The 17,664-nt window shown below is 37.0% G+C and overlaps 3 protein-coding genes across 4 annotated transcripts; 2 read left to right on the forward strand and 1 right to left on the reverse strand.

Annotated features, from left to right (window-relative positions):
- Nucleotides 1-1,214: 1,214 nt before the first annotated feature.
- LOC147542462 (Calmodulin-binding transcription activator protein with CG-1 and Ankyrin domain) lies at nt 1,215-8,605 on the forward strand. 2 transcript variants are annotated; one of them, XM_086633751.1, is made up of 12 exons: nt 1,215-2,086; nt 2,622-2,747; nt 2,869-2,984; nt 3,077-3,165; nt 3,289-3,334; nt 3,634-4,102; nt 4,189-4,334; nt 4,524-4,937; nt 5,110-5,789; nt 5,950-6,529; nt 7,655-7,951; nt 8,302-8,605. In XM_086633751.1, exons 1-12 carry the CDS (start codon nt 2,074-2,076, stop codon nt 8,395-8,397), a joined length of 3,072 nt encoding a protein of 1,023 aa, XP_086489877.1. In that variant the 5' UTR covers nt 1,215-2,073; the 3' UTR covers nt 8,398-8,605. The 2 variants fall into 2 exon arrangements, with proteins under 2 accessions (XP_086489877.1, XP_086489878.1); XM_086633752.1 differs by having other exon boundaries at nt 1,633-2,086; nt 3,077-3,179.
- Nucleotides 8,606-9,836: 1,231 nt separating this feature from the next.
- On the forward strand, nt 9,837-11,854 carry LOC147542463 (non-specific phospholipase C6-like). Its single transcript, XM_086633753.1, has 3 exons — nt 9,837-11,025; nt 11,165-11,341; nt 11,430-11,854. Exons 1-3 carry the CDS (start codon nt 9,939-9,941, stop codon nt 11,735-11,737), a joined length of 1,572 nt encoding a protein of 523 aa, XP_086489879.1. The 5' UTR covers nt 9,837-9,938; the 3' UTR covers nt 11,738-11,854.
- A 684-nt stretch (nt 11,855-12,538) lies between these two features.
- On the reverse strand, nt 12,539-14,428 carry LOC147542464 (uncharacterized). The gene is made up of 3 exons (XM_086633754.1): nt 14,302-14,428; nt 13,781-13,937; nt 12,539-12,797 (listed from the first exon to the last, which is right to left on the reverse strand). Exons 1-3 carry the CDS (start codon nt 14,302-14,304, stop codon nt 12,751-12,753), a joined length of 207 nt encoding a protein of 68 aa, XP_086489880.1. The 5' UTR covers nt 14,305-14,428; the 3' UTR covers nt 12,539-12,750.
- Between the last annotated feature and the right edge of the window lie 3,236 nt (nt 14,429-17,664).

Consider the following 17,664-nt stretch of genomic DNA (forward strand, 5'->3'; position numbering starts at 1 on the left):
GAAAAGAAAAAAATTGTGGAATGTGAATAATTTTAACAAGATTAATTACTTTCTATCAACAAATTTTCTATATGGGCCGTCAACAACGAGACATAACCCAAGACCCAAGTGAAGTTGTAGAACTATTTTTTCATTGTTAGTATTTAGATCTTCTTAGCTTTTACCCAAAGACATGTATAATCTTCTTTTTTGAATATGACATGTATACACTTCTACCGCATATGTATTGTGTTATGGGGCATTCTTCTTGTTTATTTAGGTATATGCCAGATAGACAATATGAGATACGGCTTATGAGATAATATACATGAAGTAGCTAAAAAATGTCTATCTGGCATATACCTAAATAGCTAGAGTACCATGGGCAGTTTGTCATAGACAGGGGCGTGGGTGAGGGGGTGCGAGCGGTGCGATCGCACCGGGCCCCTCTCTCCCTAAGGGCCCCTAATATGAAAAAATTAAACAAAGAACAGTATAATATGGAAGTTACTAATGTAAGACACTTGAAAATGTTAGCTCAGTTGGTGATCTACTGACCTCAAAAGGTAGAGGTTGCGTGTTCGAAACCGCCAAGCTACGTGAAATATAGATTTTTGGTGTTTTTGTGGGCAATTGAGACCTGATTTTGGCTATGACGGCCTTAAGGTCCAAAGTAAAAAAAAATTTCTGATTTAGGCTAAATGGTTGAAGGTCCAATTTTTATTTTGTAGGCCGCCATTAGTAGTTAGTAGGTTGGTTCAACCATGACTCATTTTATTTCGTAGGTCTGGGGATTTATTTGAACAACTTATATGTCAATACGAAGCCAAAATAACAAAACAAAAATTTGACGTTTCAATTTTCTTACTCTCCATTCTCTTATCTTTCTTTCTCCTTCGCTTTTTTAATTTAATAGGTTTTGACTTTCTTATCCGTTGAATTAGTTGTTTCTTCTATTTCCAATAGTCTTTTAGGCAAAAATAATTAATATTTACTGTTATAGATTCTTTAATCATATACTTAGTTTGTTCTACGGAACTATTATAGTTCGTATTATGAAATTGTGACTTAGATTCATTACTTACAATAAATACATCATAGTTAATTTGAGTATTTATTTTGAATAATTATTTGCGGTGTATGATTTCATTAATACTGTCTTATTGCGACATAAGGGGCCCCAATTAAGATTTCGCACCGGGGACCCAATATCTCAGCCACGCCACTGGTCATAGATTTATGTGAGACAGTGTCTCAAATTTTGGGAGAGTGGTGTTGGATCTGAACTCAAAGACAGTGAATAGTTTGGAATGAAGAACCATCCAACCTCAATAGATAGCAATAGGGTCATCATCAGACCTCATGGTTTAAGAGCTTCTTTTGAGTTTGGTTGTTTTAACTTTTAAGTACGTAAGAAAAGCTTCTTATCGCAACTCAAACTTGTTAGCTGAATGGTCTTGTAAACACAAAGCCGCTACATGACAGAATATTTCCTTCAAATCTATATAAGATTCAACTGTACATCGCGAGTGAAAAAGTTTATCAAGAGATAGAACAAACTTGACTTGAAAATGATGACAACTGACTTTGTGCAAGTATGGAGTAAGCTTTGACTTGTAACATTTTCTATCATTACTCGGACATGTAACACGTCTTCTATCTGGCTGGCTGCAGTGAGCTTTCATGTAATCTAGTGTTATGAAAGTAATACAGTATTGATTGTTGAGGGATTAAAAATAAATTATAATACAGCTACCAATTGATATTTGAATATTGTGAAATCCAAGGGGTCTGAATGTGAATAATTGTGAACCCAATAATCTAATACACCATATTGACTAGTCTAGAATTTGAGATCAAAAGGAGAAGAATGATTTTGATATTTTGCTTATTTTTGTGGGGCTTTTGCTTCTTCTGCTAATAAGTCAGATAGAGAGAGACACACCTCAATAACTTGTCTCCCTTTTGACTGTTGATGTTGCTGTTTGGTATTAGGATTCATCAAGTTCTCTCTCTAGTCTAGGGTTCCTTCAAAATCACCACTCAAGCTTTTCTCTAACTGGGTTTTCTTTCTTTGAGCTGTTGAAAGACAAGATGCAACCTCCAGGTGAATTCTACTCTCTCTCTAACTTTTTTCAAGTGTTCATCACTGTTTTGTAGTTCAAATTCATGGGTTATTGTTGGTTTCTGATTTATAGGTATTTAATTTGTGGTCTTTCAAATCTTGAAGTGTTCATATTTTTCACCATGTACTTGAATTTTTCATTACCCATTTGTGTTTGATTTATGGGTTTCATCCTCATTTTATCAAGTCAACATATTTTAGTTCATCATATTCTAAAGTGTTCTCACTTTCTAGGTCAATTTCCATGTTTATGTTTTTTGTGAACTCCAATAATTTGGCAACTTGGGTATTCTTTTTGGAAATAGAAAGATTCAACTCTGGTCTCGTCCGACCCAATTGAAGTGGAAGTAACAATAACTTTGATATGTAATGAAGGTTAACGTCTTCCGAATGTTACTACTAGGCTAATGTATTTGATCCCATAATATCTCTCTAAATTAGCAAGATTTGGGTAGGATGAATCATTTTTTTGTGGGTCGAAAAACTTCTTTTGACAGCTAAGCTCATCTAATGTCAGGATTCAATATAAATGAGTTGGTTCAAGAAGCTAAATGGCGTTGGTTGAAGCCGGCAGAAGTGCTGTTTATTCTACAAAATCACGAGAATCACCAGCTCACTGAAGCTGCCCCTCAAAAACCACCTAGTAACTTCCTTTTTCCTTTTATTGCTTTTAAGTTTAAACCCACAGTTAGATATAGATGCTGCCCATCATTTGTGGGATGATACTAGCTGCTTTCGGAGTTGCTAACTTGATCTCTGACTAGGTGGGTCTTTGTTTCTTTTCAACAAGAGGGTTCTTCGCTTTTTCCGTAGAGATGGTTATGATTGGCGAAAAAAGAAGGATGGAAGAACTGTTGGGGAAGCGCACGAGCGGCTAAAGGTTGTTAAATATGCTCATATTATGCGGCATCTTCTAATTAATTTGATGGCTATCAACCTCTCAAATGACACTATGTTCCTTTTTGTGGCTAGGTTGGCAATGTAGAAGCCTTAAATTGTTATTATGCTCATGGAGAACATAATTCAAGTTTCCAGAGGCGAAGCTATTGGATGCTAGACTCGTACGAAGCTTTATGTACTTCCGTTGAATTCTTTATTTGTTTTTTTTGGCATTGTTTGCATGAGATGACAGAGATTCTCTAGTCTTAACCATATATTTTGTCATGTTTATTTTCATTCTGCAGGCCATATGATCACATCGTTCTTGTTCACTACAGAGATATCAATGAGGTGTGTTTGTGAGATAAACATCGTCTTTGGCATTCTTTCCATTAGCTGATATCTTCACTTATGTACTAAAATAGCTTCCATTTTATTTTTAATTTCATTTTCCTTGAAAGGTAAGAGTTGATGGTTAATTTTTATATCCTTGGTTTAAGTCCTATCAGAAATACGATAGCCTCTATCCCTTTTATCTTTACCTATGGGTGTCGGAGTTATGGTACAAATGCTGTTTATTTGACTAGAGCTACATCCTGTGATACCATTCTTTTATGGCGTTTGACGTAATCATGTTAACTACATTATAGGGGAGATCTAGTGCTGGATCAGTGTCTCACTTGCCTACATCAAGTCAGGAACCGAGCTTATATACTTCAAATCCAGGTTCCAGCTCTGCTATAAGTGGAACATATCGAAGTTCATTTAGTCCAGGATCTGTGGAAGTTAGTTCTGAGATGGCGCTTCAGAATAATGTGGTAGATCACTTGGACAGAGATGATAGATCAGGTGAATGTAGTAATCCAAATGAACTTGAGGTTTCTCAAGCATTAAGAAGGATTGAGGAGCAGTTAAGCTTGAACGACAACGAGGCCGCAGAACTCTCTACCTATTATGAAGACAGCAGGCAATCATACGAATTACAAGCTCTATGTAGTGAAACGGTGTCGAACCACGAGAATGTTGAAGGTTCAGAATATGGAGATGCTAATCAATATTTCACAGAGGATTCAGGGACATTAGATGATCTCGGAGGAAACCTATTTCTACAACGTTCAGGTTTGCCCTGCTGGTTCTTGAAATTTTCTGACCTCTGCTTGAACAATAAAGATCCGGAATAACTAAGCTAATTATATGTGTTGTAGGTGATAATAGAAAGCAATCTTTTCAGCAGTTTCCTCCAGAGTATACAATTGAAAGAAAGGATTCGCCGTTCTGGAAAGAGATGCTGGAACTTTGTTCAGGAGAAAATTGGATAAAAGACAAAAATTTCAATACATCAGACAGAAGCGTAAGAAATCTACATAATATACACCTTTTTCTTTTAATTTTGATGCTTGTTAATTTCTTATATACCCTGAGGTCAGATTTATTGGCATATGTAGCATAAGATGTTGCTAATATAGTCATTTGATAAATCGACTTTCAAGCTTCTAACTGGTGAAATGTAGTATTCATAGATATCTTCTTTATTGTGCAGGAGAAGGCAGTTTCATCTGAAATGGTGAAAATGCCTCAATACCAAGCAGAAGAAGCAGAAACAGCCGAGTTGCTAGATCCAACTGGAGATTATACAAAAAATAGGACTGTACGTGTTCCATCTTCCGACGATGATTTGAGTATGCAGCTCTCAGCAGCTAGGAAGTTCCTACTAGGTCCAGACAACCTTGAATCTCCGACGTCAACGTCACTGGTCGAAGAAGCTCAAAGCAAAGAGTCTTCTGCATATAGTACTCGAGAAACCGACCCATATAACTATAACATGCGGTATGATCAAGAAAATCAACCCGGAGTTATACTTGGTGGAGAATCCAGTTTGACTCTTGCAGAAAAACAAAAATTCAGCATTCGAGAAATATCCCCAGGGTGGGGATATGCCAACGAGGACACAAAGGTACTCTCTTCAGATCTTATATTGTCACGAAAAATTTATGCCTGGTAATCTGGTATCGGACATCCAATCACGGTCAAAATAGAAAGAAAAGTCTATTGGCGAACTGATGACCGCAAATTTTTTTGTTTGAATAATTTAATCATAAATTCTAAAAGCAAATCACTAAATGCAGGTTATCATTATCGGATCGTTTCTTTGTGATCCCTCAGAATGTGCATGGCATTGTATGTTTGGTTCTATTGAAGTTCCTGCACAAATCATCCAGGAGGGAGTTCTTTGTTGTTGGGCTCCCAAACAAATTTCTGGAAAGGTCACTCTGTGCATTACCTCTGGTAACCGAGAATCGTGCAGCGAAATAAGAGAATTTGAATATGTGGTTGCACCAAATAACTTTACTCACTCTGATTTACGAAAAAGAGATGATTCTAAGAGTACAGAAGAACTACTATTACTTGTCAGATTCGCTCAGATGCTTCTATCTGAAACTGTGGCCCCGAACGGAAATAGAGTTTCATCCTCAACTGATGTAAATAAAGAAACAGAAATAGATGAAGATCAATGGGGTTTTGTCATAGAGGCAATTTTATTTGGAAGCGTAACTCCATCAAACACCATTGATTGGCTTCTCGAGAAACTTCTTAAAGATAAATTGCAGCAGTGGCTTTCTTCCAAAAATCAAGAAGGAGACACACCAAATTGTTCACTATCAAAGAGAGAACAAGGTATAATTCACCTGTTGTCTGGGTTGGGTTTTGAATGGGCAGTAAACCCAATTCTTGATTCTGGGATCAGTATAAACTTTCGTGATGTTAATGGATGGACTGCTCTTCATTGGGCTGCACGTTTTGGGAGGTAAATACAATACTGACTCTCGCTCTCTGCTTCGTGTTTGTTGTATGTTCGTATTGAAAAAAGTGAGCGTACGGATCGAAGACTATGGACATAAACTTAGTAAATACCTATCTTCAATATCGGGTTGTAATACTTGTAGATCATTGTCTTTATTTTGCAGAGAGAAAATGATTGCTGCACTTATAGCTGCTGGTGCATCAGCTGAAGCAGTAACAGACCCAACCTCACAAGATCCCGCTGGTAAAACTGCAGCTACAATTGCTTCTGCCAGTGGTCACATAGGACTTGCAGGATATCTTTCAGAAATGGCACTAACGAGCCATCTTTCATCTCTCACCTTAGAAGAAAGTGAGATCTCAAAAGGAACTGCTGCTCTAGTGGCAGATAAAACTATCGAGAGCATCTCAAATGGGCAACTTGATTTGACAGAAGATCAAGGATCCCTTAGAGATACCTTGGCTGCAGTCAGAAATGCAGCTCAAGCTGCTGCTCGAATACAATCTGCCTTTCGTGCACGTTCTTTTAGGAGAAGGCAGCAAAAAGAAGCTGCTACTGCTAGTTACGATGAGTATGGTTTCACTTCGGAGGATATTCAGGGGATTTCAGTTGCTTCAAAGTTAACCTTCCGTGGCCGTGATCACAAATTAGATAGAGCTGCTCTATCTATTCAGAAAAAATATCGTGGTTGGAAAGGACGCAAGGACTTTCTAGCATTGCGTCAAAAAGTAGTGAGGATACAGGTATTTCGCTTACTTAAACTATGAATATGCAGCAACCTCAGACATTTAGTTTAAGCTAAAATCAGAGAAAAATCGCTTGCCCTAGTGAAAGCAATAATAGGGAACTCCCTAACATGACACAGAGTCCCTCAAACCATACCAATAAGTTTAATATGATACCAATGTATTAATATTATATCTGTAGTGACTCAGACCCCGAAGGCTTGGTGATGTTATCCTTGATTAGCCGCCAGCATGTAGCTCATCTGAAACTCGTCAACGTCCCAAGTACTGGCGTCACACCTATAGCCCAGGGTCTGGGGACTCGCCTTTCAATGTGGGACGAAGTGTGGTCCCCCCACACGTGCCACTCGCTCGTGGTGTCTCTTACGTACCCAACTTTTAATTCCTAGATATATGAATAGAATGGTAGAACCATAAAATTCGACATTAGCTGCGGTCGAAACTAGAAATGTTAGAACTTAGCAGTGATGTTAAAATCGTAGGATTTAGGAATTAAATTGTACGACCCGGATCGAATGGTATCAAAATCAATTTAGATCGGTCCTTAAACCGTTCTATAGCTGAATCGTAAGAGTCATAGCATAAATCGGTCACAAATCCACTACTTCACCGACGGTGAAATATAAGTGAAGACAACAGAAGTATTTTGGGTTAGATCTTTCTTCACCAAGAAAGAAGAGAAGAAAAAAGCTAGGCGCTATTGTGTTGATTAATTTTATAAGTTTGCTTTTTCGTTCTTCCATCTTATTTTGATTCCTGGTTCGGATTCAAGTTATTTTCTCTTGCTTTTCTTCGTCTTCTGATTTTTCTGTCCATTCACTTTATTGTGAAAGAAAACTACTTGAAAAAGAAAACCGACCAATTTTGACAGTGCATGGTATAGCTAAATTAGAACTCAAAGAGAATGTGATAGACTTTCAAGTGTCTTTCAGTTACAGTGTTAGAGATCAACCCAGTTGGATTCTAAATGTTCTTGAACTATGAATTTTTGTTAACGTGTATAAACAAAAAATGGTGTTCTTATCATAGTTGTGATTAATTATTATTACAACATTAACTTAGAACCATTTGTTTCCTTCCGAGTTCCGAAAAGTAGTATCAAAAGTATTTCTTTTTTGGCAGGCTCATGTTCGAGGCCATCAAGTGAGAAAGAAATATAAGTTGATTATGTGGGCAGTTGGCGTTTTTGATAAGGTTGTATTGAGATGGCGTCGTAAAGGAGCTGGATTAAGAGGATTCAGACCAGAACCAGAATCAATAGATGAAAGTGAAGATGATGAAGATATACTCAAGGTATTCCGAAAACAGAAAGTAGATGAGGCTATTGAGATAGCTCTCTCACAGGTGACATCCATGGCCGAGTCCCCAGAGGCACGCCAACAGTACAAACGCATGTTAGACAGCTACAAACAAGCAAAGGTAAAGTGTCTTTCAGCCACAGACTTATTAGAAAATTGCGACATCCTGTGCCCTAAATAAGCATGCAAGACGCCCCCCCTACAGTTCCCAGATGAAACTAGAATTCATCATTCTCCTCTGTAAATCGGACCGGTAATACCTGTAAAACCTCTTTGTTGTCCCAATTGGAATACCCAAATTGAGGACTCCTAGTTCGATTTACAGAGAAAACGCTGCCAAAAGTCATCTCGTCGGTAACTTGTCGCGACGTTACTCGTGCGCTTATTTTAGGACACGAGGCATTACAAAAATAGCTTCCTTTTATGGTAGTTGTTTACGATCCTTTTTTGCTAACTCGTTGTTTTTGGCAGGCTGTGTTAAGTGAAAAGACAAGCGAACAAGGATCGACGTCTCAAGGCATTAGTGACATGGAAAAAGACATTGATGACTTTTTTCAATTCCATTAAAAATGGGCTACCGAAAAGATATCGAAAATCATAATCAATATTTTTAGCTATTCATTGTGATGTTTTTATGTAGAATCATTAACCCACTTTGTGTATATAAAGATGTTGAGTTCTTGTTGTGAAAAAAGGTATTAAGATATTGTATTAATTGTGCATAATATTCTGTAAGCAATGGTGATTTGGTAATATTTATGTCTATCTTCCAAAATCTTGGGTTTTAAGGGCTATTAACTCTTAGATTATGGGATAACTTCTCTTTGTTATGTTAATTAAAGGGTTCCTCTAACATGTTTTCCAAAATAGATATACATTATAAAATAACATCTAAAATTTAAGTTTAGGCAAACTAGTAGATGTTGAATTCTCACTCTTTGTATAAATATTGTTATCAATAAAAAAACATGCAAGTAAATTTCATCTTCATTTTTATTCCATTTTCTGTTTTTGAAACTAAAACTATTTAGCTAAAATTTAAGTTTAGGCAAACTAGTAGATGTTGAATTCTCACTCTTTGTATAAATATTGTTATCAATAAAAAAACATGCAAGTAAATTTCATCTTCATTTTTATTCCATTTTCTGTTTTTGAAACTAAAACTATTTAGCGCATTAGTATATTAAAAGCAAAATATTTTCTTACATAATTCCCTTTTGTTAATAGTATTCCAAATTTTTTCTCATACTTAGATACAAAAAGAAAATCCTTTTCTATATTTTTTATTTTCAACCATTTTCAAACAAATAAGGTGATTGTGCATTTAATTACCCCACTCAATAAATTAGTTGGGATCTAGACAATATCTACGATGTTACCTTGAGGGTTAGTGAGCCCAAATTATTTAAGATGATCACCATTTTCAAATCAAAATCTCAATTTAAGATTGTAGAAAATCATGATAGTTGATGACCAATTTTTGAGAGAAACCTCCTCATTTATCAATTTCCGAGAGAATTTGAAAAACCTTTTTCCCTCTAAATCTCACCGAGCCGGCCTCACCCGCCGGGGTTAACCGTGGAGAGTGGTTGGGCATAGTATCACGACTCTTACACAAATATCATTGAACAAAATCCTTCTTATCTTCCTCTCCTTTTGGAGAAAGTTTTTAAAACCTTTCCTTTTTCCCACATTTTTTTTTTCTTACCGTTCTTCATTCCACTTTTGCCTCCTTAATTTCCCATTTAGATAGGCATATACTACTAGGATTCTAGAGATAGAAAGAGAAAGTGAAGAGAGAGAGAGAGAGAGAGAGAGAGAGAGAGAGAGAGAGAGAGAGAGAAGAGAGAGAGAGAGAGAGAGAGAAGAGAGAGAGAGAGAGAAGAGACATAGGGAGAGAGAGACATTGAGAGTGAGAGTGAGGTCATGCATAATCACCAAGATCCTACCATTTTAATGCATGATCTTTGGAAAGATTTTAGGTATATCCTCTTTCTCTTAGTCTATACCATATTCAACAATATGGTATTTATTTAGGTTCTCTCTCTACTTCATACAATACCCACATTCCCCTTAGTTCTCTAATCCCATTGATCATCTCACAAAACATGGAGAAATTCAAAATCAATTACCAATCTTCTTCATCATCAATTTTCACTCTGTTTTTTCTTTTCTTTCTTATTACCATCCAATCTTCTTTTGCAACTCAACCAATCAAAACAGTAGTAGTCCTAGTTTTAGAGAACAGATCATTTGATCACATGATAGGATGGATGAAAAGAACAAACCCATCAATCAATGGAGTTACAGGAAAAGAATGCAATCCAATTTCAACAAAAACTCCTAATTCTCAAACAATTTGTTACAAAGATGATGCTGAATTCGTCGATCCAGACCCGGGTCATTCTTTCGTAGAAGCTCGTGAACAAATATTTGGATCTAACTCAACCATACCCACCATGAATGGGTTTGCTGAACAAGGTTCAACAATGTCACCAAATTTATCAGAAACAGTCATGAAAGGATTTAAACCAGAATCAATACCCGTTTTCGCTACTTTAGTGAAGGAATTCGCAGTTTTCGATAGATGGTTTTCTTCAATTCCAGGACCAACACAACCAAATCGTCTATTCGTTTACTCTGGAACTTCACAAGGAGCTACCTATCATAACACAAAGAGACTAATTGAAGGATTCACACAAAAAACAATCTTTGATTCTCTCCAAGAAGATGGAAAAGATTTCGGAATATATTTCCAAAGTGTTCCAAGTACTCTGTTTTATAGAAATCTAAGGAAATTGAAGTACATACCCAAGTTTCATCCATTCGATTTATCGTTCAAGATAGATGCAAGAATTGGGAAATTACCAAGTTTAACAGTAATTGAACCAAGGTACTTTGATGTATTAGGGTTTCCTGCTAATGATGATCATCCTTCTCATGATATAGCTAATGGGCAAAAGTTTGTGAAAGAAGTTTATGAAACATTAAGATCAAGTCCTCAATGGAATGAAACTCTTTTCATTATAACTTATGATGAACATGGAGGTTTCTTTGATCATGTCATCACTCCATATCAGAATATCCCAAATCCTGATGGGATTAATGCAACTGAGCCATCTTACTTTCCTTTCGATCGATTGGGAGTTCGAGTACCAACCATTATGATCTCTCCTTGGATTAAGAAAGGAACTGGTAAGAGTCTTACTTTCCCTGTTCATTTGTCTAGTTTACTTGTGATAGTCCCACATCGCTCAAGTCTTGGAGCGTCACATTCGTGGCATGAGTTTTTTCTTCTATTATTATGTTTCTCTGAATTTGATTTTGTTTGTAGTGATAAGTGGCCCGAAAGGACCTACTCCAAATTCCGAATTCGAGCATTCTTCGATACCTGCAACCATAAAGAAGATGTTTAATCTTTCGTCTAGCTTCTTGACTCAGAGAGATGCTTGGGCTGGTACATTTGAAGAGGTGGTTGGAAAGTTAACCTCTCCTAGAACAGATTGTCCAGGTTTCTCTCTCTACTCTTTCTACTCTCCATGTTTGTCTCTCTACTGAACAATTCACTTAGTTTGTTATGAATGTTGATTTTGACACAGAGGTATTACCAGAAGCGGTTCCGCTGAGAACGACAGAACCTAACGAAGATCGCACATTATCTGAATTTCAGAAAGAACTAGTACAGTTAGCATCGGTCCTAAACGGTGACCATATCTTAAGTGGATTTAGAGACGAAATGAGCACCATCAACAAAATGACTGTGAAAGAAGCAAATACTTATGTAAATGGCGCTGTTTCGAGGTTTATTCAAGCAAGTAAACAAGCAATGAGAATGGGAGCAAATGAAAATGCCATTGTAGATATGAGATCATCTCTCACCTCAAGATCTACCAACTCTCACCCTTGATGATCAAATTCTCTGTTACTTTGACGTGTATTCATTTAAGTTTACTTCTCTTAAATAATTGTCATTCATACACAAGATATTAGAATACATTAATGGATGTTTGTGAAAGTTGAGAAATTCTTATTCCAATTCTAAATTTGTATGTTTAGTGCTTTTGTTTGAAATTATAAAATCCACCCGTGTACATGTTATCACGAAGAATAATTGAAGTAGCAAACCAATAAAGACAATAGTAAAGGCAAACAATCCACAAAACACAAGACATTTACGTAATTCAGTTGGTGCGACATTATACAGGGAACAAAAACTTTATGATTTTCGCTACGACAAACAAGATTACCAAGATATATCAAGCATTTCAGTATTTGTAGATCACTGAAACCCTCGTTATGCACCTCCCACGAGTCTCTCTCAAAACCGAAAATAAGATACCCGCTACACCGCTCCCACGACTCTCAAAATCAAAAATAGGATACCCGCTACCCCACTCCCATGACTCTCAATCAAAACTAAGATACCCTGCTCTTTGTAAGATAAAGGCAAACATAAGTAAACGGTCGAGGCAGGCCACGGGCTGCCTATTAAACAGTACATAAGTGAACACATCAGGCAAGTCAGGGGCTAGGCTACCTATTAAACAGTTTAGACAGCTATAGTGGATATTGTTAAAATCTTCTTCCCCTAACCTCATCTTTAGACTGGATCGAGTCATATTTCAATGATATTATTCTTGAGGTCTACTAAATGCTAGGTGGAGAGGCATATAATAGATCGCCATGAACATAACAAAGCGAAGTAATATTTAGGAGAGAAACTGTGGCTTTATTTATTCTTTTAAAGTTCTATAAATCAGAACGACAAAAAGTACAAAACGGCATTTGCATTTGATTAGTTTATAAAATTGGTCCTACTCTTGATCTAGGTTAAAAACATATTATAGTCTTCAAACATAGACGACATTTTGGTGAATACACCGATAGCCTCCTTGTTCAAGAGCTTCCGACCGAGGACATCTAAGCCATCCCTCCACTAGTTGCAGTTCGGATTATCTGAAAAAGAGCTGCATGCAAATGGTGACCAGATCAGTTAACTGACAAACATACTTAGCCGGAGTTATGTAAAAAGGAAAAAACGATTTTCGTGTCCTGGAAGATTCTCATATTTGTTTTATATGCATAAAGTAGCATTATATTTCTTTATTAATTGTTCTGAACAAACTAGGCAACAACAGAAGGAAACTTGTAGAAGAAAAAAATACAACCACTACGGTGATTCACAATATAACCAGTTCAGATAACCCGATCTACCAGAGTAACTCGTGGCGGATTTCGAGCGGATCCCGGATCGTTTCCATCAAAGCGATCAGGATTGTGGGATAGCCGATCCTGCTCCTAAGTCCTAACTACTTTCACGGCAATTGATGCAGAATCATAAAGGCACAAAAACATCCAAAAATGAATTCTACATATTAAAGGTAGCTCCAATACTGGCTCACAAAAGGATTACAGACTCTATCAGCCTACACTTGGAACTTTTTATGCTCAAGAGAATGGTTTAAAAGGAGTAAAGTGCAATCTAGATCCAATATCTATAAATCTTTGGCGCATGAAAAAGTAATAATCTAGTATGATTCCACAAAATCTATTTTCGTTCAAGTAACGGATTCTAGCCAATGGAAAGGATCTCCTAATCAATGTAGAAACCTTTTTTATCCATTAGTAATAAATATCATACGTTGATCAATCACATAGAGATTCAACAACCAAAAGAAAGATCAATTCTTTCGGATCCTTCCTTTTTTCAAAGGAAGCGAACACAAATAGAACCAGATTCATTCCCGAAATGCCTTTCTGGATATTCATCAATGTCCAATCTATTTGCGGAGATTGATAAAACTTATAAGCATGAGTTCCAAATGAATCATGAAATTAGGTCAAGGATCAATCATGTCAAGCAACAAAGATTCAAGGTATTGATAGAAGTTCTTACAAATAAACAATGACAACAAATTAGATATACAGGTAACGAATGAAGAAAACTTACAGGATCCGATAACGACGAAGACGAATAGACCTAGAACAATAGGTCCAACAGGATAATCACTTCCTTTCTTCACAGTTGACTCAGGTACAGCTCCTCTCTTGGTGATATTCTTCTGAAATCTCTCCACCTTCCTGTCTGATAGACGCCTTGAAGTCGTCTATCAACACACACAGACACACAAACAATTTCATCAATCAAAATCACAATTTTGATGTATCTAGAAATAAACATCTAATTCATCAAATCAAAGTACTAAACGGAAAGCAAGAGATCAAAATCTTCAAATTTCAATCCAAACATTCAAATCGATCTCGCATGCTTACGAAACGGAATGAGGATGAAGAGATCTATCAGATCTCGAGCTCGTAATTACCAAATCAAGAAGAAAAGATCGATAAAAGTTGAAAAAGGATCTGATACGAAGAAAAACACAAGGAGATCTCAGATCTAAAGGATTAAAACATAGATTTGCATCTCTGATGCGATCTTAAAAAGAAGAAAGCAGAGATTGAAGATCTTACCATGGTTTCGCCTTGAGAGAGAAAGAGAGAGAGAGGGTTTGGGATTCAGAAAAGTAGAGAGAGAAAATTAGTTTGTTTGCGGTGGGCCGTATTTTCTTCTCTCTCTTTTTTAGCCCCGCTAAACCGCCTCTTGTCGTCTTTATATATGGAAGCTTAGCGCTCATATTTAGACGTGGTCAGAGTCAGATCTGACTTAAGAAGACCTAATTATCCGTTGACTTTTCTCTCTTTCTCCCCTGATTTGACGCGGTAACCGTCAATTTTGACTAACGAAGACCCAAATTGCCCCTCTGGCCCTCTCTCTCTCTCTCTTTCTTTCAAGTAGGTACGTTATCTGGCATTAGTGCAACGCACGATAAAACGTGTTTAATCGTGTTACCGTCTCGTTTCTCGGGTCGGTTGGTTAATAATTATTAATGGCCAGCGCTTTGGGGAAAGCTAAATAGTTTCCGGGGTGTGAAGACTTGGTCAAAAATTGGTCAATTTTGTTTGACAATTTTATTTAGGGGGAAAGCAAAATAGCTTCTCCACCTCAGCTCTCTATCTCCACCTCACTTCTCTCCCTCCACCTCATCTTCTCTCTCCACCTCATCTTCTCTCTCTCTTCTCCGATAGGTCGCCGGCTGGAAATTTTCCGGCCGGCGACCATGAAAAAATTTTTTTTTTTTTTTTTTTTCTCTCACACCTCTCTCTCTCTCTAAACTCCGGCGAAGGGGGTTTCCCTTCGCCGGAGTTCCGGTCAGGGGGCCCTTCGCCGGAGTTTAGAGAGAGAGAGGTGTGAGAGAAAAAAAAATTTTTTTTTTTTTTTTCATGGTCGCCGGCCGGAAAATTTCCGGCCGGCGACCTATCGGAGAAGAGAGAGAGAAGATGAGGTGGAGGGAGGTGAGATGAGGTGGAGGGAGGTGAGGTGAGGTGGAGGGAGGTGAGGGGGAGAATTTTTTATTTTGAGCCATATTCCCCATAAAATATGTTTCCCCGGAAACTTTTCGAAATTTTACATATTCCCTTTAAAATTTCACACCCCGGAAACTATTTAGCTTTCCCCAAAGCGCTGGCCTTATTAATTAGGGGGTTAATTCCATTTCAGACCCCTAAAAATGACCAATTCACCAACTTCTAGTTTGGCCTCATTTTGATCTATTTCGTCAGTTAACTTAACTGTTCCTTTTCTACCCTTTTCTTCAAAACTCTTTTCCTCCCTATCTTTTGTCACTTTCTTCTTACTGGCTTTCGGAGGTTGGTCGTTCACCCAATGTCCACCATTAATTAAAAAAACTTTAGTTCTTCTTCTTTTCATCTTTTCTCCCTCACTCCCGCCACCACCGCCACTTGTGTTTGCATGTCATCTTTGAACTTAGTAGAGAGAGAGACAAAACAAGAAACCTACCCTCATCAAGTTTACCATATTTCTAATATTTTTTCTCAGAGTCTTCCATATGTTCTCTCTCTTCGAATTCGATTCACTAAAGAAAAAGTTGCAAGATTTCCAGACACAAATCGGGATGAGCCACATGTTTGAAAAAGGTGTTTCTTTCATCAAATCATTGCTCCACCAGAACTACCCCTTCATTTCTCATTCCCTTCGCAAATCTGCCGGTCTCTCTTTCTAGCTGAATATTTCGTTTGATTGATCTCGTCTTATGTTGAATAGTTGAATCTTTTGAGTTCTTATCGTCATATACGTTACCTCCAAGCCCACCATTGTGATTCCAATAACTTATAGAGATTGAAGCTTCAGAACTGCGAGTATCAAAATCATTTCGAATTCTTTATGAATAATTCACTTTTCAATTTTCGAAATTTGTGTAAAGAGTGGAGTTTTTTCATCAATTTTTGGTTGTATATATGTTGAATCTATTAGATTCTTTAGGTTATTCTTCTCAGTTCTCAATTTTCTAATACGATTTTTTTTTTATTAAAATTGAAGTTTTTTGTCCATCAAACAAAACAAAGTAAATGATTTTTTTTCCTTAATTTAGCTGTAACAATTCCTTTGATGCTGGTATCTATCATTATCTTAAAATTTTGATTTGGAAGATACTTAAAAGTTAAAGGCTTATTTTGGATTACTAAAGGAACGAATACCAATAAGAAAGTACATCATTAAAAAGATCGAGATACAATTTTAAAGAAAATAAATTGAAGTCGGGGAGAATAGCAAAATCATAGCAACTAAAATCTGGGTATTTAGGGAGCTTAAATGATGATGATGAAGAGATTAAATTTGGGTTCCAATGAAACCCCTCGATTAAGGGTTTCTTATTCTCTCTTTACTTTGTTAAAAGTGACGGTAGAGAGAAAGAGAGAAATGCGGAAGTGAGGAAACATTGACTCAGAAGAGAGAGGAACCAGAAGAGATAAAAAAAACAAATTAATGATGTTTGTCGATGGGGAACGACCAACCTCCGACAACCAACAACCGACAAGAAGAATGTGACAAAGGATAGAAAGGAAAGAGTTTTGAAGAGAGAGGTAGAAAAGAAAAAGTCAACGAAGCAATTAAAATTGAATGACATGAAAGATCAAAATGAAAATTTGTCATCTTTAGGGGGTCATTTTGATGAATTGATCATCTTTAGGGGGCCAAAATGAAATAAACCCAATAGTTAGGGTGAGTGTTTGGAGCATCCAGTTTTGGTTGGAAGCATAACAATATAAAAATTAAAAAAGTTAAACGACGGAATTTTGTGATCGACCACGGGGTGCAAAAGTGACGTTGTCGGACCCAATTGGTCTGGCTGTGAGGAGAGAGAAACGGTCTGACTAATTGGGGTCGCACACATCACCTTTCGTCTCGCGGTCGACCCCAAAATTTGAGCCTTTAGCACTTCTATAAGGATATTGGGTCCATCTAGTGTGTACCAAATTGCAACCTAATGTTAAGTGTCAAAATCTAAACTCCTAGAATTCATATTTACGCACAGTTTTCAACTACTACCACTACCTCTGGTTACAAGTTCACGAAAGCACAACCATCTCCCATCACCACCACAATCACTATTTTTTTTCTCTCTCTTATCTGTCATTTTTCTTTAGTTTGGTGAAGGAAAGAGTTTCGATGAAAAAAATCCTTCTTTTCACCGAACGAGAGAGATTTTAAGGAGAGAGAGAGAAGGAGAAAGACAAAGAAAAAAATTGTAGGGAAGGTCACACCGGTGAAAGTGGTTGAGAGTAGTAGTCTGAAATGGAGGTGAAGATGAAAATGAGTGGCTCAAATACATACATGGTAGACTTTAGGGCTTAAGACTAAACAATAGGCTGCCTTCTAGTCAATATGTGTCAGATCCCCCAACTATAACTGGATGCTACAAACGACCAAATAATAATTAAGGGTTAATTCTACTTTGGTCCCCCAAAAGTATC

Source organism: Eschscholzia californica, unplaced genomic scaffold (genome assembly GCF_041429995.1).
Source record: "Eschscholzia californica isolate CP2 unplaced genomic scaffold, dmEscCali1.0.p SCAF_4, whole genome shotgun sequence".
Classification (NCBI taxonomy): domain Eukaryota; kingdom Viridiplantae; phylum Streptophyta; class Magnoliopsida; order Ranunculales; family Papaveraceae; genus Eschscholzia; species Eschscholzia californica.